This window comes from Procambarus clarkii, chromosome 8 (genome assembly GCF_040958095.1).
Source record: "Procambarus clarkii isolate CNS0578487 chromosome 8, FALCON_Pclarkii_2.0, whole genome shotgun sequence".
NCBI classification, from domain to species: Eukaryota; Metazoa; Arthropoda; class Malacostraca; order Decapoda; family Cambaridae; genus Procambarus; species Procambarus clarkii.
In genome coordinates, this window is record NC_091157.1 from 52,757,155 (window position 1) to 52,780,398 (window position 23,244).

Sequence of the window (23,244 nt, forward strand, 5' to 3'; positions counted from 1 at the left end):
CCAGAAGGCAAGTGTGAGACATGGGAGGAACAGCAATCACTTTCGGAATCAACACAGCAAATTTACTGTTTTACCGAAATCCACCTATAAAAACATCCTGAAGATCATGGCAGAGACCATTATCAATTGCCTACAGATGATGAAGAACGCCTCACAACAATAGACTCAAGAAATCACTTGTGTAATAATGGACAAGATCCTGCAGCAGACCTCAGTTACACAAGAAACAGAATGAGACAATACAGAGCACAAGAGGACAAACAACGCGACATGGACATACAGACAACCAACAACAGTCGGGTAGTCAAGACACCAGACCATAAAAATCCACAAAAACAACTGCAAGAAGTAGTGGCAACTCAAGATCAACGGAATCATTCAACACAAGAGACAGACAATAAACTTAAGTCAGTGAACCATCACTTGGCCAAGTCCCAAGTCCAAACTGGATTGGTATCTGACAAATTTAAAAAACTCTTCACAAGTCAGCGTCTTTCCTTGTGTAGCTTCTGGGGTTCAATGGCCCCTCAGCCAGCCGGTTAGTCGTATGGTCAAAAAAGGCTTTTGGACGCGGCTGCTCGCAGCCTGACATATGAATCCGGTAATTCTTGGAGGTGTTTGTCAAGGAGGTGTGTTTGTGTAGCGGGAGTGTGTCAACTTTTAAGCGGTCCCAATAATTAAGATGACATAGAACGCATTCTGAAGTAGTTGAAGTAGAACTTCTGGTTGCAATTCTTTTAACCATGTCGTAGCTCAGTCGATTAGGGCAGCGTCTGGGATGCTCTCGGACGTAGGTTCGAACCCTCGTTACGGCCCATATGTATTTGTTCATTTGAGGCATCACGCTATTGTCATTTCTGTGTGTAATGAAGTAAGGGCGAAGAGGTAGAACGGCCTATTGACAGAGCTCGAGTGCATGGGGTAATTGCGTAAAATCATGGTTTGTGTCTCGGAGAGGCTGCAGGATCCAAGTAAAGTCAGAAGAACTTCTGGATGCAATTCTGTTAACCTTGTTGTAACTCAGTCGATTAAGGCAGTGTATGGGATGCTCTCGGACATAGGTTCGAACCCTCGTCACTGCCTTTGTGGATTTGTTCATGCAGGAAATTCTGTAGTTAGTTGGAGACTCTCAAACGGGTGTTCAACTTTACAAACAGAAATGCTAGCCATTCAAAATGCTTTGGAACATACTCTTGCTGAACACAGACAACATGTTATACATACAGATTCGAGAACTGCCACTGAAACCTTCCAACAAGAACACATACGTGATAACATCCATCTGACCACAAACGTCATAGCATTAATGCAAAGATTCAAAAGTCAAGGCCGTCGGGTACTTATCAACTTGGTTCCAAGTCATGTGGGATTAATAGGGAAGGATATTGTACACAAAGTTTCAGAACTTGCAACTAAGAGAAGAAATATACACATTTACATTTCACAGAGTCCATCACGATTTAAGTGAGTACAGTTAATTTAAATAGAGTAATGCAGAAGATGTACAGTGACCACAACAAAGCAGCAGCAACATCAGGATCTGCGGTTTTGTGCAAGAATTCAACTAACTAGGAACCGCTTATTTTGATAAAAGGAAGCCTTTTATCAAAATACACAAAACATAAGTACACTTATATAGCATCAAGCTTCGATACCCATGTGCATAGGAAATAGTCATACAGGTTCCAGAAGTTGGGAGGAAATGTCAGCACTGTGGAGAAATGCCCGACACACACCACTGAAACATTATCTAACACAGTGCAGTCACAAACCCAATATGATAACTATGATTCAACAGAGCAGAAGAAGTTGTCAAACACATGCAGCATATTCATACTGAAACGAACATACAAGTCATAAATACTCATACTCTGCCTAAATAAAAGAGAAACAAAAACAAGTAACACATAGTGGGCCAGCCAGAGGCTTAAGGCCTATGCCAGAATAACACTGAAACAAATAAAAATAAAAATGTGTTAGTCTACTGTACTTTGAAGAGTGGTGTTAGTTTATTGAGCTTTGAAGGGCAGGTGTAAGTCTACCGAGCTTTGCAGGGCAGGTGTTAGTCTACTGTGCTTTGAAAGTCAGGTGTTAGTCTACTGTGCTTTGAAGGTCAGATGTTCGTCTACCGAGCTTTGAAGGTCAGGTATTAGTGTACTGTGCTTTGCAGGGCAGGTATTAGTCAACTGTGCTTTGCAGGGCAAGTGTTAGTCTACTGTGCTTTGAAGGTCATGTGATATTATACTATGCTTTGAAGGTCAGGTTAGTCTACTGTGCTTTGAAGGTCAGGTGCTAGTCTACTGTGCTTTGAAGGTCAGGTGCTAGTCTACTGTGCTATGAAGGTCAGGTGCTAGTCTACTGTGCTCTGAAGGTCAGGTGCTAGTCTACTGTGCTTTAAAGATTAGATGCTAGTCTACTGTGCTCTGAAGGTCAGGTGCTAGTCTACTGTGCTTTGAAGGTCAGGTGCTAGTGTACTGTGCTTTGAAGGTCAGGTGCTAGTGTACTGTGCTCTGAAGGTCAGGTGCTAGTCTATTGTGCTCTGAAGGATAGGTGCCAGTCTACTGTGCTTTGAAGGTCAGGTGCTAGGGTGCTGTGCTCTGAAGGTCAGGTGCTAGTCTACTGTGCTTTGAAGGTGAGGTATTAGTGTACTGTGCTTTGAAGGTCAGGTATTAGTGTACTGTGCTCTGAAGGTCAGGAGTTAGTATACTGTGCTTTGAAGGTCAGGTGTTAGTCTACTGTGCTTTGAAAGTCAGGTGTTAATGTACTGTGCTCTGAAGGTCAGGTATTAGTCTACTGTGCTTTGAAGGGCAATTGTAAATCTACGGTGCTTTGCAGGTCAGATGCAAGTCTACTGTGCTTTAAGGTCAGGTGTTAGTCTTCTAAGCTTAGAAGATCAGGTGTTAATCTTATAAACCTTGAAGGTCAGAAGTGAGCCAACTGTGCTCTGAAGGACAAGTGTTTCTCTACTAAACTTTGAGGGTCAAGTGAGAGAAAACTGTACTATGAAAAACTGTGAAAACACACACACACACACACACACACACACACACACACACACACACACACACACACACACACCACACACACACACACACACACACACACACACGAGGGAAGGTACTCCGGTGGATAGAGGAATACCTAAGCAACAGGAGACAACGAGTCTGTGAGGGGTGAGGTCTCAGATTGGCGAGACGTCACAAGTGGAGTCCCGCAGGGGTCAGTCCTTGGACCTATACTGTTTCTGGTATATGTAAATGATCTCCCAGAGGGTATAGATTCGTTCCTCTCAATGTTTGCCGACGATGCAAAAATTATGAGGAGGATTGAAACAGAGGATGATAGTAGGAGGCTACAAGATGACCTGGATAGACTGAGTGAATGGTCCAACAAATGGCTGTTGAAGTTCAACCCGAGTAAATGCAAAGTAATGAAACTAGGCAGTGGAAACAGGAGGCCAGGCACAGGATACAGAATAGGAGATGAAGTACTTAATGAAACAGACAGAGAGAAAGATCTAGGAGTTGATATCACACCAAACCTGTCTCCTGAAGCCCACATAAAGAGAATAACGTCTGCGGCATATGCGAGGCTGGCTAACATCAGAACGGCGTTCAGGAACCTGTGTAAGGAATCATTCAGAATCTTGTACACCACATATGTAAGACCAATCCTGGAGTATGCGGCCCCAGCATGGAGCCCGTACCTTGTCAAGCACAAGACGAAGCTGGAAAAAGTCCAAAGGTATGCTACTAGACTAGTCCCAGAACTAAGAGGCATGAGTTATGAGGAAAGGCTGCGGGAAATGCACCTCACGACACTGGAAGACAGAAGAGTAAGGGGGGACATGATCACAACCTACAAAATCCTCAGGGGAATCGACCGGGTAAACAAGGACGAACTTTTCAACACTGGTGGGACGCGAACAAGGGGACACAGGTGGAAGCTGAGTACCCAAATGAGCCACAGAGACGTTAGAAAGAACTTTTTTCAGTGTCAGAGTAGTTAGCAAATGGAATGCATTAGGAAGTGATGTGGTGGAGGCTGACTCCATTCACAGTTTCAAATGTAGATATGATAGAGCCCAATAGGCTCAGGAATCTGTACACCAGTTGATTGACGGTTGAGAGGCGGGACCAAAGAGCCAGAGCTCAACCCCGCAAGCACAGTAAGTACAATTAGGTAAGTACACACACACACACACACACACACACACACACACAACGCGAACAAGGGACACGTTCCTTGGACGCGAACAAGGGGACACAGGTGGAAACTGAGTACCCACATGAGCCACAGAGACGTTAGAAGGAACTTTTCAGTGTCAGGTTAGTTAACGGATGGAATGCATTAGGCAGTGATGTGGTGGAGGCTGACTCCATACACAGTTTTAAATGTAGATATGATAGAGCCCACTAGGCTCAGGAATCTGTACACCAGTTGATTGACAGTTGAGAGGCGGGACCAAAGAGCCAAAGCTCAACCCCCGCAAGCACAAATAGGTGAGTACACACACACACACACACACACAGGAGGTATCACAGGAAAAGTAAAATAAACACAAATAAGTCATAAATGAAAATCAAACACTCTAACATTGGAAAAATTATTGAAATGGAAATAATTTTTTTTTCTTTTACAGAATTCTTCAAAATTTTCATGATCATTTAATCATGGTGGTGGTTCTGGACCTAGACGACCGGGGGAAGACCATCATTGGAAACCAGGGACCTATGGCGTTTTAAGACAATCAGATTGGCTAAAACGCGGATCCTCCTTTTTGTTCTGTTAATAGCACCCTGCTGTTCCTGAGAGAAAACAAACATTATTCTAATCTTACAGTAAACAATAATTATGTAAGTCTCGATTTAAAAAATCTTGCCCAAACGTTCATGATTGTTTTTTAAGTGTACTAAGTAAGATAAGTGTCTTGCTTCACTATCATAAAACACAAGTCTTATATGTGGCATTTTGGGAGAAGCCGGAGTACAGTACTGTATACGTCTGGTGGTTGGGGGGGGGGGGAGGTTGCTGCGATACAACCCCATGTAATTCCAGAGAAGACGGGCACGTATACAACCCTTACAGTCACAATTATATTTTATATAATTATAAAGCAAGTGTGTGAGGATGGGTGGAGCGGACATGCAATACAGGACCAGTGTGAGATGTGGGAGGGCAAGACACAGTCCAGAAGGCAAGTGTGAGACATGGGAGGAACAGCAATCACTTTCGGAATCAACACAGCAAATTTACTGTTTTACCGAAATCCAGCTATAAAAACATCCTGAAGATCATGGCAGAGACCATTATCAATTGCCTACAGATGATGAAGAACGCCTCACAACAATAGACTCAAGAAATCACTTGTGTAATAATGGACAAGATCCTGCAGCAGACCTCAGTTACACAAGAAACAGAATGAGACAAGACAGAGCACAAGAGGACAAACAACGCGACATGGACATACAGACAACCAACAACAGTCGGGTAGTCAAGACACCAGACCATAAAAATCCACAAAAACAACTGCAAGAAGTAGTGGCAACTCAAGATCAACGGAATCATTCAACACAAGAGACAGACAATAAACTTAAGTCAGTGAACCATCACTTGGCCAAGTCCCAAGTCCAAACTGGATTGGTAACTGACAAATTTAAAAAACTCTTCACAAGTCAGCGTCTTTCCTTGTGTAGCTTCTGGGGTTCAATGGCCCCTCAGCCCGCCGGTTAGTCGTATGGTCAAAAAAGGCTTTTGGACGCGGCTGCTCGCAGCCTGACGTATGAATCCGGTAATTCTTGGAGGTGTTTGTCAAGGAGGTGTGTTTGTGTAGCGGGAGTGTGTCAACTTTTAAGCGGTCCCAATAATTAGATGACTTATAGAGCGCATTCTGAAGTAGAGTTGAAGTAGAACTTCTGGTTGCAATTCTTTTAACCATGTCGTAGCTCAGTCGATTAGGGCAGCGTCTGGGATGCTCTCGGACGTAGGTTCGAACCCTCGTTACGGCCCATATGTATTTGTTCATTTGAGGCATCACGCTATTGTCATTTCTGTGTGTAATGAAGTAAGGGCGAAGAGGTAGAACGGCCTATTGACAGAGCTCGAGTGCATGGGGTAATTGCGTAAAATCATGGTTTGTGTCTCGGAGAGGCTGCAGGATCCAAGTAAAGTCAGAAGAACTTCTGGATGCAATTCTGTTAACCTTGTTGTAACTCAGTCGATTAAGGCAGTGTATGGGATGCTCTCGGACATAGGTTCGAACCCTCGTCACTGCCTTTGTGGATTTGTTCATGCAGGAAATTCTGTAGTTAGTTGGAGACTCTCAAACGGGTGTTCAACTTTACAAACAGAAATGCTAGCCATTCAAAATGCTTTGGAACATACTCTTGCTGAACACAGACAACATGTTATACATACAGATTCGAGAACTGCCACTGAAACCTTCCAACAAGAACACATACGTGATAACATCCATCTGACCACAAACGTCATAGCATTAATGCAAAGATTCAAAAGTCAAGGCCGTCGGGTACTTATCAACTTGGTTCCAAGTCATGTGGGATTAATAGGGAAGGATATTGTACACAAAGTTTCAGAACTTGCAACTAAGAGAAGAAATATAGACATTTACATTTCACAGAGTCCATCACGATTTAAGTGAGTACAGTTAATTTAAATAGAGTAATGCAGAAGATGTACAGTGACCACAACAAAGCAGCAGCAACATCAGGATCTGCGGTTTTGTGCAAGAATTCAACTAACTAGGAACCGCTTATTTTGATAAAAGGAAGCCTTTTATCAAAAACACAAAACATAAGTACACTTATATAGCATCAAGCTTCGATACCCATGTGCATAGGAAATAGGCATACAGGTTCCAGAAGTTGGGAGGAAATGTCAGCACTGTGGAGAAATGCCCGACACACACCACTGAAACATTATCTAACACAGTGCAGTCACAAACCCAATATGATAACTATGATTCAACAGAGCAGAAGAAGTTGTCAAACACATGCAGCATTCATACTGAAACGAACATACAAGTCATAAATACTCATACTCTGCCTAAATAAAAGAGAAACAAAAACAAGTAACACATAGTGGGCCAGCCAGAGGCTTAAGGCCTATGCCAGAATAACACTGAAACAAATAAAAATAAAAATGTGTTAGTCTACTGTACTTTGAAGAGTAGGTGTTAGTTTATTGAGCTTTGAAGGGCAGGTGTAAGTCTACCGAGCTTTGCAGGGCAGGTGTTAGTCTACTGTGCTTTGAAAGTCAGGTGTTAGTCTACTGTGCTTTGAAGGTCAGATGTTCGTCTACCGAGCTTTGAAGGTCAGGTATTAGTCTACTGTGCTTTGCAGGGCAGGTATTAGTCAACTGTGCTTTGCAGGGCAAGTGTTAGTCTACTGTGCTTTGAAGGTCATGTGATATTATACTATGCTTTGAAGGTCAGGTCTTAGTCTACAGTGCTTTGAAGGTCAGGTGCTAGTCTACTGTACTTTGAAGGTCAGGTGCTAGTCTACTGTGCTATGAAGGTCAGGTGCTAGTCTACTGTGCTCTGAAGGTCAGGTGCTAGTCTACTGTGCTTTGAAGATTAGATGCAAGTCTACTGTGCTTTGAAGGTCAGGTGCTAGTCTACTGTGCTTTGAAGGTCAGGTGCTAGTTGAATTAGTGTACTGTGCTCTGAAGGTCAGGTGCTAGTCTACTGTGCTCTGAAGGTCAGGTGCCAGTCTACTGTGCTTTGAAGGTCAGGTGCTAGGGTGCTGTGCTCTGAAGGTCAGGTGCTAGTCTACTGTGCTTTGAAGGTGAGGTATTAGTGTACTGTGCTTTGAAGGTCAGGTATTAGTGTACTGTGCTCTGAAGGTCAGGAGTTAGTATACTGTGCTTTGAAGGTCAGGTGTTAATCAACTGTGCTTTGAAGGTCAGGTGTTAATGTACTGTGCTCTGAAGGTCAGGTATTAGTCTACTGTGCTTTGAAGGGCAATTGTAAATCTACGGTGCTTTGCAGGTCAGATGCAAGTCTACTGTGCTTTAAGGTCAGGTGTTAGTCTTCTAAGCTTAGAAGATCAGGTGTTAATCTTATAAACCTTGAAGGTCAGAAGTGAGCCAACTGTGCTTTGAAGGACAAGTGTTTGTCTACTAAACTTTGAGGGTCAAGTGAGAGAAAACTGTACTCTGAAGGGCTGGTGTTAATCTACTGTGCTTTGAGTTGCAGGAATTAGTATATTTAGCTCTGAAGGTCACGTATTAGTGTATTGAACTTTGAAGATAACTTATTAATCTATTGATCTTTGAAAGTCAGGTATTAGTCTACTATGCTTTGAAAGTAAGTTGTTAGTCTATTGTGTTTTAATTGTTGTCTTAGTCTTCTCTGCTTAGCAAGTACGGTTTTGGCTACTAAGATTTGAAGATCATGTGTTAGTCTACTAATCTTTTGAAGTTAGGTGTTAGTCTACTAAACTTTTGAAGTTAGGTGTTAGTCTACTAATTTTTTGAAGTTAGGTGTTAGTCTACAAAGCTTTCAAGGTCAGGGATTACTCTACTCTGATTTGAGGGTCTGGCGTTAATCTAATAATTTTTTAAGTTTCGATGTGAATCTGAGATTTCAAAGGTCAGGTAATAGTCAACACAGTTTTTAAGGTCAGGTCTTAATCTTCTGATTTTGAAGGTTGTTTATTAGTCTACTGAGCTTTGAAGGTCTGGTATTAGTTTACTGAGCTTTGAAGGTCAGGCACTAGTTTACTTTGCTTTGAAGGTCAGGTATTAGTTTACTGAACTTTGACGGTCATTTAGTAGTGTAATGTGCTTTGAAGATAAGGTGTTTGTCTACTAATCTTTGAAAGATCATGGGTTAGGCACCAAAGCTTTGAACAATAGATTTCAGTCTACTGAGCTTTTTAGGTCAGGAAATAGTCAACTGAGCTTTAAATGTCTGCTATTAGTCTGTAGACCTTTGTAACATAATAATTACCCATCTCATTGCGTTCTCGTTGTAGAGGGTTGATTCGTGCTGCTTCCCAGTGATCAACCTTAAGCGGGAGGCTCGAGCAAAGATTTGCATTTCACCACCTTCTATTCCAGTGATTCTGAAACATAATATTATTCATGAAGAAAAATATATGAATTTCAATAGAAGAATAAAGGTAATTAAAACAATAATATTAATGCTTTGTTAGTTGATGCACCGCTAACAACTCACACACCATTAACAACTCAGAGCACCACCAACAACTCACAGCCTCACTAACTCACAGTACAACTAACAACTTGATGCCCAAGTAACAACTCACAACACAACTTACAAATCACAGCACCTCTAAAAACTTGATCCCCACTAACAACTCATAACACCGCAAATAGCTCACAGCACCAATAACAACTCACAGCACAACTAACAACTCACAGCACCGCTAACAACTTGATGCACCACTAACAACTTGATGCACCACTAACAACTTGATGCACATCTAAGAACTTTAATGTTCCTCTGACAACTTGATGCACCACTAACAAATTGATGCACCACTAATAACTCACAGCACCACTAACAACTTGATGCAGCACTAACAACTCACAGCACCACCTAACAACTTGATGCACCACTAACAACGTTATGTACAATTAACAACATAATGCCCCACTAACAACTCAAAACACCACTATCACCTCACAACATCACTTAAAACTCACTGCACCACTAACATCTCACAGCACCACTAACAATTCACAGCACCACTAACAACTCACAGCACCACTAACAACTCACAGCACCTCTAACATCTCACAGCACCACTAACAACTCACAGCACCACTAACAACTCACAGCACCACTAACATCTCACAGCACCACTAACAACTCACAGCACCACTAACAACTCACAACACCACTAACAACTCACAGCACCACTAACAACTCACAGCACCTCTAACATCTCACAGCACTAGTAACAACTCACAGCACCACTAACAACTCACAGCACCACTAACACTCACAGCACCACTAACAACTCACAGCACCACTAACAACTCACAGCACCACTAACAACTCACAGCACCACTAACAACTCACAGCACCACTAACAAATTGTTTCTCACCTGGTGAGGCTTGTGACTACTGCGTTTGTTGCACACCCGTCGCACATATATCCTCCGGGAAACCGGTAACCTTTATCAGATATGTAGTATGACAGTGCCTAAAAATTATATACAAAATTAAGTATATTCAAGATTATGTGACATCTTTCTCCTATATAAGAAATATAATATGTCATGTATCATTACTATTTTCAAGTCCGGCAATTATATATTACACAAAATTACCACTTAATATATATAATACCTTTGAACAAAAATCATGACAAGAGTTTATTAAAAAAGTGATTGCGAGGGTACCTTAATTATGAGCGGGGAGGGCGAGGGGGTGACGGGGGCGTGGCACCACAGACACACAACGCTCTCCTGGACGCTCTTCCTCGCTACTAACACGTCCAGCTCGTCATGGGCGGAAAGGAGGGCATAGAGAACCGCATTGTTGATGGTTAAGAACTTCTTGGCTCGTGTCGAGGACACATACGCCTGCCTCAACATTTCATCATTATATGCATATAAGTCATGTAAGTTGAATAATGGGTTAATAATGCCATCTGTCAATATAACCCAGTCCCATTCAAGTCCTTTGGCCATGTGAACGGTACTGAAGCATATATCTGCCTCGGATGCCTCTGTGTTGCACCTCTGAGTAAGCAGAGTCACGTGATAGGGTGTCCTACTCCCACTGTAATGGAACATATTAATTTTGGAAAGTAGCTCCCGGTCTTCACACGTTTTAGCAAAGTTCGTAAGGTCGGCTATGGTTTCGAATTTGGCCACTAATGGATTCTGAATATTTGCTGATTCTCTTGTGGCAAGACCCTCCTGAATTTGATTTAAATTAAATATGTCCATAACATCGTCATATCCATACTTACTCAATCCACCAGCAAATGTCATGGATGCTGCAATGTACTCTTTATCCTCACATATCTTCGTGGCTATTCTATAAAGTTCCGTATTTGTCATAGCTATATAAGCCCTTTTGAGTTTTGAGCTTGGGTCAAAAAGTTTAGGATCTGGAGCATGGACAAATGAGTCTTTTTTTCTTGCTCCGACGACAGTCCGGTGGGGAACCAATAGGCGAGCCTCCAGAGCACATTGTGCTACATATGACACCTCCGGTCCGAACCTGAAGGACTGGCTGAGGGAAAACTTGTGAGTGGCTGTCACCTTATCCAGGGCGCTGACTGTCCCTCCGAAGAAGCGCAGCTGTTGGCAAGAGTCTCCCACAAACACCTGAAACATAAACAACAACACAATTCAATGACAACTGTCACCAGATGAAAATCTGCGCACAATAGATATATATGAAATATCACCCAGTACCAAGTAAATGAAGGGTGACGGAGTATAGGTTGATGACAGCCAGCACCACATCATAGAAGGGTGACGGAGTATAGGGTAGATGACAGCCAGCACCACATCATAGAAGGGTGATGGAGTATAGGGTAGATGACAGCCAGCACCACATCATAGAAGGGTGATGGAGTATAGGGTAGATGACAGCTAGCACCACATCATAGAAGGGTGATGGAATATAGGGTAGATGACAGCCAGCTCCACGACAAGGAAGGGTGACGGAGTATAGGGTAGAATACAACCAGCACCCGTTAAGGAAGGGTGATAGAGTATTGGGTGGATTAGAGCAAACACCACATAAAGGAAGGGTTACGTATTTTAGGGTAGATAATAGTCTGCACCACTTCAAGAAAGGGTGACGGTGTATAGGGTAGTTGACAGTCAGCACCACATAAAGGAAAGGTGACAGAGTATATGGCAGAGTATATTGCCAGCACCGCCTAAAGGAAGGGTGATAGAGAATAGGGTAGTTGGCAGCCGACACTAAGGCAACTAAGGGTCATGGAGAATAGGGTATATGACAGCCAGCACCACATCATGGAAGGGTGACGGAGTAAAGAGTAGATGACAGCCAACACCACGTCATGCAAAGGTGATAGGATAAATGACAGTCAGCACAGCGTAAACGAAGGGTGACAGAGTGTATGGTAGTCGACAGCCAGCACCACGACATGGAAGGGTGATGGATTATAAAGTAGATGACAGACAGCTCCACTTCAAGGAAGGGTGACGGAGTATAGGGAAGATGAGATCCTACACCACATAAAGGAAGGGTTATGAAGAATAGGGTAGATTGACAGTCAGCACCACTTCAAGGAAGGGTGATAGCTTACAGGGTAGATGACATCCAGCACCGGTTAAAGGAAGGATGACGGTGAAAAGGTTAGATGACAGCCGGCACCACATCAAGGAAAGGTGACAGAGCATATGTTAAATGACAGGAGCTCCACGTAAAGGAAGGGTGCCGGAGAACAGGGGAGATGATTACCAACACCACGTCAAGGAAGAGTGGCAGAGTATAGGGTAGATGACAGCATGCACCACAGAAAGGAAGGGTGATGGAGTATAGGGTAGATGTCAGCCAAAACCATGTAAAGGAATAATGATGGAGTATAGGGTAAATGATAGCTACCACAACGTAAAGGAAGGGTAACGGAGTATAGGGTATATGACAGCCAACACCACGTAAACGAAGGGTGACTAAGTGTAAGGTTGACGACAGCCTGCAACATGTCAAGGAAGGGTGGCGGATTATAGGATAGATGACAGGCAGCCCCACGTCAAGGAAGGGCAACGGAGCATAGGGTAAATGTCAGCCAGCACCACGTTATGGAAGTTTAAAGGAGTATAGGGTAGAAGACTGCCATCGCCACGTCAAGGAAGGGTGACGGTGTGTAGGATAGGTGACAGCCAGCACCATGTTGGAAGGGTGACGGAATATAATGTTGATGACAGCAAGCACCACGTCAAGGAAGGGTAATCGAGTATAGCATATATGACAGTTAGCAATACGTCAAGGAAGGGTGACGGAGTCAGGGTAGATGACAGTCAGCACCACCAAATAAAAGGGTTAAGGAGTATACAGTAGATGACATCCAGCACACCATAAAAGAAGGGTGACGTAAAGAAGTAAAGAAAGTAGATGATTGCCAGCACCCCGTCAACGTTGGGTGACAGAGTAGATGACAGCCAACATCACAGAATTTAATAGTGGTGAAGTATAGAGTAGATGACAGCCAGCACCATGTAAAGGATGGGCGACTGATTATAAGGCAGATGACAGCCAGCACCATCTAATACAAGGGCTAAGGAGTATACAATAGATGACAGCCAGCACCACGTAAAGGAAGGGTGACGGAGTATAGGGTAGATGAAAGCCAGCACAACATAAAGGAAGGGTGACGGAGTATAGGGTAGATGAAAACCAGCACAACACAACGGAAGAGTAACGGAGTATAGGGTAGATGAAAGCCAGCACAATATAATGGAAGGGTGAAGGAGTTTATAATAGATGACAGCCAGCACCACGTAGAGGGTGCTGTGTGAGAATGTAGGATAGTGGGCAGCTAGCATCACGTAGGAGAGTGTGGGGCACTGGGCAGCCAGCATCACGTAGGAGAGTGTAGGGTAGTGGGCAGGCAGCATCAGGTAGAGGAGTGTAGGGTAGTAGGCAGCCAGCATCACGTAGGAGAGTTTAGGGTAGTGGGCAGCCAGTATCACGTAGGAAAGTGTAGGATAGTGGGCAGCCAGCATCACGTAGGAGAGTTTAGGGTAATGAGGAGTTAGCATCACGTAGGAGAGTTTAGGGTAGTGGGCAGCCAGCGTCACGAAAGAGGGTGTTAGAAAGTGTATGAAAATTGGAAGCCAGCATCATGTCTCCTCTCCGGCATGCCTCCTCAGACCTCTCACTCGACAATCTCTCCGATCTAAATATAACTCGCCTGCCCTCTGTCCACCCTCCTCAGCAGTTCTCCAGCTGTTTTCCTTCTCTCTCCAGCGTCGTCGTTCAATGCCCTGACCCCTGACTTGTCTGCCATCCTTCTTTCACTCTCACCCGCATCCCTCCTCTCTCCTCCAGTCCTCTTCCATTCTTCTTTTCTCACCAGGTCCCTCACTCATCTCCCTTCTCTCCCCAGCTGCTCTACCCATTCCCTTGTCTTCCCTGCTGTTCTTCCCTCTCCCTTATCTCTCCTGCCGCTATTCACTGTTCTCTCCCATGATGCTCGACCCTCTTAGATCTCTCCCCTGCTGCTCTACCCTCTCCGTTCTCTCGCCTGCTGCTCTACCCTCTCCGTTCTCTCGCCTGCTGCTCTACCCTCTCTGTTCTCTCCCCCTGCTGCTCTACCCTCTCTGTTCTCTCCCCCTGCTGCTCTACCCTCTCTGTTCTCTCGCCTGCTGCTCTACCATCTCCGTTCTCTCGCATGCTGCTCTACCCTCTCCGTTCTCCACCCGCTGCTCTACCCTCTCCGTTCTCTCCCTTTTTGCTGCTCTACCCTCTCCGTTCTCCCCCTGCTGCTCTACCCTCTCCGTTCTCTCCCTCTGCTGCTCTACCCTCTCCATTCTCTCCCCCCTGCTGCTCTACCCCTCTCCGTTCTCTCGCCTGCTGCTCTACCCTCGCAATTCTCCCCCTGCTGCTCTACCCTCTCCGTTCTCTCGCCTGTTGCTCTACCCTCTCCGTTCTCTCTCCCTGCTGCTCTACCCTCTCCGTTCTCCCCCTGCTGCTCTACCCTCTCCGTTCTCCCCCTGCTGCTCTACCCTCTCCGTTCTCTCCCCCTGCTGCACTACCTTCTCCGTTCTCTCCCCTGCTGCTCTACCTTCTCCGTTCTCTCCCCTGCTGCTGCTCTACCCTCTTCGTTCTCTTCCCTGCTGCTGCTCTACCCTCTCCGTTCTCTCCCACTGCTGCTCTACCCTCTCCGTTCTCCACGCGCTGCTCTACCCTCTCAGTTCTCTCCCTTTCTGCTGCTCTACCCTCTCCGTTCTCTCCCTGCTGCTGCTCTACCCTCTCCGTTCTCTCCCACTGCTGCTCTACCCTCTCCGTTCTCTCGCCTGCTGCTCTACCCTCTCCGTTCTCTCGCCTGCTGCTCTACCCTCTCTGTTCTCTCCCCCTGCTGCTCTACCCTCTCTGTTCTCTCCCCCCTGCTGCTCTACCCTCTCTGTTCTCTCGCCTGCTGCTCTACCATCTCCGTTCTCTCGCATGCTGCTCTACCCTCTCCGTTCTCCACCCGCTGCTCTACCCTCTCCGTTCTCTCCCTTTTTGCTGCTCTACCCTCTCCGTTCTCCCCCTGCTGCTCTACCCTCTCCGTTCTCTCCCTCTGCTGCTCTACCCTCTCCATTCTCTCCCCCCTGCTGCTCTACCCCTCTCCGTTCTCTCGCCTGCTGCTCTACCCTCGCAATTCTCCCCTGCTGCTCTACCCTCTCCGTTCTCTCGCCTGTTGCTCTACCCTCTCCGTTCTCTCTCCCTGCTGCTCTACCCTCTCCGTTCTCCCCCTGCTGCTCTACCCTCTCCGTTCTCCCCCTGCTGCTCTACCCTCTCCGTTCTCTCCCCCTGCTGCACTACCTTCTCCGTTCTCTCCCCTGCTGCTCTACCTTCTCCGTTCTCACCCCTGCTGCTGCTCTACCCTCTTCGTTCTCTTCCCTGCTGCTGCTCTACCCTCTCCGTTCTCTCCCACTGCTGCTCTACCCTCTCCGTTCTCCACGCGCTGCTCTACCCTCTCAGTTCTCTCCCTTTCTGCTGCTCTACCCTCTCCGTTCTCTCCCCTGCTGCTGCTCTACCCTCTCCGTTCTCTCCCACTGCTGCTCTACCCTCTCCGTTCTCCACCCGCTGCTCTACCCTCTCCGTTCTCTCCCTTTTTGCTGCTCTACCCTCTCCGTTCTCCCCCTGCTGCTCTACCCTCTCCGTTCTCTCCCTCTGCTGCTCTACCCTCTCCATTCTCTCCCCCCTGCTGCTCTACCCCTCTCCGTTCTCTCGCCTGCTGCTCTACCCTCTCCGTTCTCTCCCCCTGCTGCTCTACCCTCTCCGTTCTCTCCCCCTGCTGCTCTACCCCTCTCCGTTCTCTCGCCTGCTGTTCTACCCTCTCCTTTCTCTCCCCTGCTGCTCTACCCTCTCCGTTCTCTCCCCTGCTGCTCTACCCTATCCGTTCTCTCCCCTGCTGCTCTACCCTATCCGTTCTCTCCCCTATCCGTTCTCTCCCTTGCTGCTCTACCCTCTCCGTTCTCTCCCCTGCTGCTCTACCCTCTCCGTTCTCTCCCTTGCTGCTCTACCCTCTCCGTTCTCTCCCTTGCGGCTCTACCCTCTCCGTCTCTCCCCTGCTGCTCTTCCTCTCCGTTCTTCCCCTACTGACCTTCGCACAGTGTTGGTTGAGGAGGATATCCAAGACGGCATCATTGATGTCCTCTGCTCCGTCGACCAGCAACACGTCATACCCCTGGATACGAGGCTTCGTTAGCTGCCAGGCCTTCACCAGTCCGTCCTGTTGACAACACACAGCCGTCACACGTGCTCGCACCACAACATTTATATAAATGGAAAACATACCATCTGTCAGTTGGGTAACAATGGGAAGTATGCGATCCATCAGTGTTATTAAATTGGAAAATGTCACAAAGTTTCCCAGTTTTCCAGTACACCTCTCCTGGCTGCTGATTTCCCATTTCAAGAAAGTGGATTACAACACTGTCAATAACACACCTGTGTCATGGACACCTGCAGCCTGGCCGAGCACTTGTTACAACACTGTTCATAACTCACTCACCTGTGTCATGGAAATTTGCTGCCTCTCCCAGCACCTGTTCATCTCCATCCACACTGACTCGGCAAGTGACAGGACCTGACAATACAAAATTCAAATATAAACACAAAGTACATCGCAGATCAGTTATCGTCACTGTAACTACAGCGGAACATAATGCAATAGTTCTGCACTTGACCTTGCATCTATATGTGAAGATACAGGAAAATATTCTCCTCTAGCGCATGAGGGCAGTATGATCATCTAGTGATTAAACTTTCCTCCCACGTGGACACAAGAGCGTGTCCGACGGAGTCCACTTTAAGTTGCCCATATTGTATTGTTGGACATATTTTTATGTCCGACGAACAAATATTTCTATAAAATTCAAATCTTATCTGATCGACTTGGGGATAGTATGAACATGTTTGCCATAAAATTTACGTTTTCTTTAGTAGCCACATAGCCTATTTGGGAGAACGGCACTGTGTTGTATCGTGGTAAGGCTATTGTAGATCGCCGATGTGAGGTGACAGATAACACTTCGCCCACTTCCCACACTCTTGCGGGTAGGCTGCGGTCCTCATTCTTCATTTATATGCATATGTTCGTGTAGGGAATTTTATTGCGTTTTCAAAGATACCAAATTTAACGCTGTAGGACAAGTGTGGAGTTGACAACCCTGAAAAGAATGGAAACATCTCGTCGCTGTTTGGGCTAGTGATCGACGTAGTTTCTTTATTGGTAGTGGTTTAAATCACAGTTTGATGACATTTTATACATATGTTTTTCTAGAACATTCTATTGCGAACACATTGGTACAAAAATGAAATGTGTACATCAAAAATTAAGATCAGAACAGTGAAAAGAGTATACACTTTTCAGTGTTTCCGCTGGATCCCCCGAAACTCCAAGAGCACTTTGAGCTTAGTTTTTCCTTGTTCGCCGGGAGGCTGAAAGTGTTATATTAAATTAATTAACTTAAATTAAATTAGTTAAGAGAAACATGATTCTCTAAGGGAAGTATGTACCTCTAGGGATGTATGCTTCCCTAGCGCTTAAGGGAAATATACTCATTTGGCACTCAAGGGAAAGTATGCTACTTTGTTACTTAGGGAAAATATGCCCTCTTAGCGCCCAAAGGAAAATATGCTCATCTAGCATCCTAGGGTAAGTGTACATCACCAGTGATTCCGGGTAAGTGAAAAGTTCCCCTCCAGTGGAAAGTTGTAGCCAGTATTCCTCTCATGTGGGAAGATGCAACCAATATTCCTCTTAAGTAACGAGCTCCAAACCACATTCCCAGTAAGTTGCAGCCAGCATGCCTTTTATATGAGGAGCTACAGACTACATTCACTTTAAGTGATGTTTACAGACCACATTCATTCACTCCTCATGTAGAGAGTTGCAGCCAATATTTCCTTCAAGTGACAAGTGAAAAAATACACCAAACATTCCCCTCAAGTGCATAAATACAGCAAACATTCCCCTCAAGTGCATAAATACAGCAAACATTTCCCTCAAGTGGCCAGTTGCAGCCAACATTCCCTTGAAGTGGATAAATACAGCAATCATTCCCCTCAAGTGGAGAAATACAGCAGATATTCCCTCTAAGTCGCGAAATACAGCCAACATTTCCTATAAGCAGAGCTAAAGCCAATGATCTTCTCAGATTGAAAATTGCAACCAACTTTGCTCTCGTTGCACCCGACGACCTGCCATGTTCTGTAGTGTTGGTGAGAACCACAGCACCGAGGACCCTTACTCAGCCGGAGTGTGTTCCTGTTCCACATTTACTTCTTGTGGTGTTCAGATTGCTGGTGTTCAGATCAATAGATTCACGACAGATGATACGGCAGGCCGATAGACGGACGACATGAGACTCTCCACTCTATTCCACAATGCTTGGGAGACCAGTGGGGAGTTTAGTGTCCTTTATCTTGGTATTGGGATTCCATTTTAGTGATTGCAAAAAGGGAACAAGAGTTGCAATGATTATTGCATTCAAGTGGAGAGCAATAGTCCGCATTCCTTTTCAAGTGGTAGAATAAACAACATTCCCTTCAAGTCGAAAGTTATAGCCAAACTTTTCCCTTAAGGTGAGAGTTACAGTCAACAATTCACTCAGTTGGGAGAGTTACAGCCAACATTTCCCTCACGTGGAGAATTATATTCAACATTCACCTCAAATGGAGTTACCAACACAATTTCTGTTTTGTACTTGTCTAGTAGGTCAGTGAAACAGTGAGATGAGAGTTACCTTTATACATAACGTTTCGTCGTTTAAGGGATTAATCCAGACTAACATAGCATCACGTATGTCTGCTACAACTCATACCTTCTCCCCATCTGAGGAAAAAACCTCATCTTTTCTTTGTCACATAATATTATTTCATTAAATCAACAATGAGTTCGCAGTTGTCAAGGTTGTCTTTACTGTATACATTGATGCATTACTTGTACTACCGTTGTGTCTCTTTGCTACTTCCTGAATGCACTAAATGCAAAAAAAAACAGTTGCTTTCTCTAATGTCAGTGGAGTCCTCTTGAGGTGATACCCCGTCAACAATGTGTCAACACATCTTGCCTTGACACGCACTGGACCAACACGTTAACTTACCAGCACAACAACATATTGGACTAACCTCAACATGTACTGAACCTGTATTTTATATTACAAACTCACCAACATATCGGACTAACCCTCAACATGGACTGAACTTACACACTATATATTACAGACTCAGCAATTATTAGACTAACACTCAACATGGACTGAACCTTCACATTATATTACAGACTCATCAACATTTTGGATTAACCATTTACATGGACTGAACCTACACTTTATATTACAGACTCGCCAACATATTGGACTAAACTTCTACTTAAACTGAACCTACACATTATATTACAGACTCAACAATATATTGGACTAACTTTCTACATGGACTGAACCTACACCTTATTACAGACTCAACACCACGTTAGACTATCCTTCAATATGGACTGAACCTACACATTACATTACAGACTCACCAACATATTGGACAAACCATCCACATGGACTGAGCCTATACATTATTTTACAGACCCACCAACAAATTAGACTAACACTCAACATGGACTGAACCTACACATTATATTAAGGACTCACCAACAAATTGGACTAACACTCAACAGGAACTGAACCTACACATTATACTACAGACTTAACAACATATTGGACTAACACTCTACATGGATTGAACCTTCATATTATTTTACAGACTCACCAATATATTGGACTAACACTCAACATGGGCTGAGCCTACACATTATAATGCAGACTCACCAACATATTAGACTAACCATCTACATGGATTGAACCTACACATTAATTTACAGACTCACCGATATACTGGACTTAGGATCTACATGGACTGAACTTAGACATTATATTATAGGCTCACCAGCATATTGGATTAACACTTTACATGACGGAACCTACACATTATATTACAGATTCAACGACATATTAGACTAACCTTCCACATGGACTGAACCTATACATTATATTACAGACTCACCAACATATTTTACTAACACTTAACATGGACTTAACCTACACATTATATTACACACCAACAAATTGGACTAACCTTATATCGACATTCGTCCGTCAGGGTCTCAATTTCCCAAATATGGCGCGTGTCGTTGGGCACGTGCTGCAGGGTGATGTACTCGTTCGAGGAACTCATGAAGCAATCAATAGTTCTTCTTACCAAGTCAAGAGTCTTAGAGCTGTAAGTTGTTGGAGAAGTGTACAACACTTATTAGTACAGTTTACACAAGTTATTGACAGATTGTACACAAGTTATTGGCATTGTATTCAAAAGTTATATGAAGAGTTCACACAAGATATTGAAAGAGTGTACACATATTATTGTAATAGTGACACAAGTTATTGGCGAATATTCAAACGTTATTAGGGAATATTCAAACGTTATTGGGGAATATTCAAACGCTATTGGGAAATTTTCAAACGTTATTGGCGAGTGTATAAAAGTTTTTTTTTTTTAGATATATACAAGAGTTGTTACATTCTTGTACAGCCACTAGTACGCGCAGCGTTTCGGGCAAGTCCTTAATCCTATGGTCCCTGGAATACGATCCCCTGCCGCGAAGAATCGTTTTTTCATCCAAGTACACATTTTACTGTTGCGTTAAACAGAGGCTACAGTTAAGGAATTGCGCCCAGTAAATCCTCCCCGGCCAGGATACGAACCCATGACAAAGCGCTCGCGGAACGCCAGGCGAGTGTCTTACCACTACACCACGGAAACTGTTCACCACGGAAATATTGGAATGTGTACACAAGTTATTGGAAGTGTACCAAGTTGTTGGAAGAGTGTATACAAGTTATTGGAATAGTGCAAACAAGTTATTTATTACTGTACTGCGATTATAGCCACCAGGCAGCCCTACAGAGTAAGTGTAGCCACCAGTCATCTCAGTACTGTGATTGAAACAAGCAGGCAGCCTGTAGTGTGAGTGTAACTATCTGGCACCCTTATAGTGTGAGTGCACCCACCAGGCAGCCCTGTAGTGTGTGTGTAGCCACCAGGCCGCCCTGAAATGTGAGTGTACAATCCAGGCAGTCTTGTAGTGTGGATGTAGCCACCAAGCTGCCATGTAATGTGTAATAAAGCTGCCCTGTAGTGTGATTGTAGACCCCATGCAACTCAGTAGTGTTCTTGTAGCCACCATGCAGCCTTGTAGTGTGACTGTAGTCTCCAGGCCACCCTGTAGTGTGAGTGTAGCCACCAGGCTGGGCTGTAGTGTGAGTGTAGCCACGAAGCTGTTCTGTAGTGTACCTTGTAGCCTCCAGACAGCCCTGAAGTATGGATGTAGCCACCAAACTGCCCTGTAGTGAGAGTCTAGCCATCAGGCAGCCCTGAAGTGTCAGTGTAGCCACCAGGAAACTTTGTAGTGAGATTGTATCCAATAGGTAGCCTTGTTCCACTAAACATTTTCCCGTTTTCAAAACGTGCTTAAAACGACATTTCATTGTTTTGGGTACGTTTTAAATTACATTTAATATACATGTTTTTAGAATTTAAAAGTACACGTATAAAACATGAGGTCATAACGTTTTAATAAATGTTTTAAATGTTATGCGATAACGTTTTGGAGCAGAAGTTTTTAAAATGATAGTTCTAATTTTTATTTATTGCAATTATTAGGAAAAATTATCTTTATTGCATTTAGAAAAATGATGAGAGGGAGAAGAGAGAGATACAGCAAAATAGAGAAGAGAGAGAGAGAAGAGAGAGAGAAGAGAGAGAGAGAGAGAGAGAGAGAGAGAGAGAGAGAGAGAGAGAGAGAGAGAGAGAGAGAGAGAGAGAGAGAGAGAGAGAGAGAGAGAGAGAGAGAGAGAGAGAGAGAGAGAGAGAGAGAGAGAGAGAGAGAGAGAGAGAGAGAGAGAGAGAGAGAGAGAGAGAGAGAGAGGAGAGAGAGAGAGAGAGAGAGAGAGAGAGAGAGAGAGAGAGAGAGAGAGAGAGAGAGAGAGAGAGAGAGAGGAGAGAGAGAGAGAGAGAGAGAGAGAGAGAGAGAGAGAGAGAGAGGAGAGAGAGAGAGAGAGAGAGAGAGAGAGAGAGAGAGGAGAGAGAGAGAGAGAGAGGAGAGAGAGAGAGAGAGAGAGAGAGAGAGAGAGAGAGAGAGAGAGAGAGAAGAGAGAGAGAGAGAGAGAGAGAGAGAGAGAGAGAGGAGAGAGAGAGAGATAGAGAGAGGAGAGAGGAGAGAGAGAGGAGAGAGAGAGAGAGAGAGAGAGAGAGGAGAGAGAGGAGAGGAGAGAGAGAAGAGAGAGAGAGAGAGAGAGAGAGAGATAGAGAGAGAGATAGAGAGAGAGAGAGAGAGAGGAGAGAGAGAGAGAGAGAGAGAGAGAGAGAGAGAGAGAGAGAGAAGAACGAGAGAGAAAGAGAGAAGAACTTGGAGAGAGAGAGAGACAGTGCTGCTATCGTGCTGGTCGCTATCGTGCTGGTCGCTAGGAGGCTTCTGCAGTGGTTAGCTACCCCTGTATATGATTGTTGAGGACCCCCGGCAGCATGTGGCTGAAGTCCCTCTGCCAGTGTGTAGCTGGAGAGCGATAGTAGAGAATAGGCACCTCGTGATACTGTGTCGGTGGACTGGCCCACGTATAAGGTGAACTCGCTAATGTTTCCTCAGTACGTGTGGACGAGTGTACTAGGTAGTGGAAAACACTGGGGTGACGAATTACTCGCATAGTGTGGCGTTTTGGTGTTCGTGTGTGCAAGTGACACTATTGTAAATAAGTATAGTAATAGTCTATTTATTCAAATATTTTAATTGGTGAAAGTGTAAAATATATTGGTAAAGGAAATAGTGTTTTGTTCATCCCCCCTTTTCCTCTATTGCACAATATAACCAATTCCTAAGAGCGTACTACTGACTTGGGGTCGGATACACTAAAAGAGGTTCTTCCATCAGGAAACCCGGTTACTGGTCCTAAGTGGCTGTAACAGTGAGTGTAGCAACCAAGCAGCCCTGTAGTGGGAATGTGGAC

At 44.6% G+C, this 23,244-nt stretch overlaps 1 protein-coding gene across 1 annotated transcript in view; it reads right to left on the minus strand.

Moving 5' to 3' along the window:
• Nucleotides 1–7,044: 7,044 nt before the first annotated feature.
• LOC138361513 (F-box DNA helicase 1-like) overlaps nt 7,045–23,244 on the minus strand; it is a 31,571-nt gene continuing 15,371 nt past the window's right edge. Inside the window, exons 8-14 of the mRNA XM_069320812.1 lie at nt 20,321–20,462; nt 16,704–16,778; nt 16,293–16,421; nt 10,393–11,328; nt 10,096–10,193; nt 8,972–9,086; nt 7,045–7,065 (exon numbers count right to left, since the gene is read on the minus strand). Coding sequence (XP_069176913.1) covers nt 7,045–7,065; nt 8,972–9,086; nt 10,096–10,193; nt 10,393–11,328; nt 16,293–16,421; nt 16,704–16,778; nt 20,321–20,462 — 1,516 coding nt within the window. The remainder of the gene's footprint in view (nt 7,066–8,971; nt 9,087–10,095; nt 10,194–10,392; nt 11,329–16,292; nt 16,422–16,703; nt 16,779–20,320; nt 20,463–23,244) is intronic.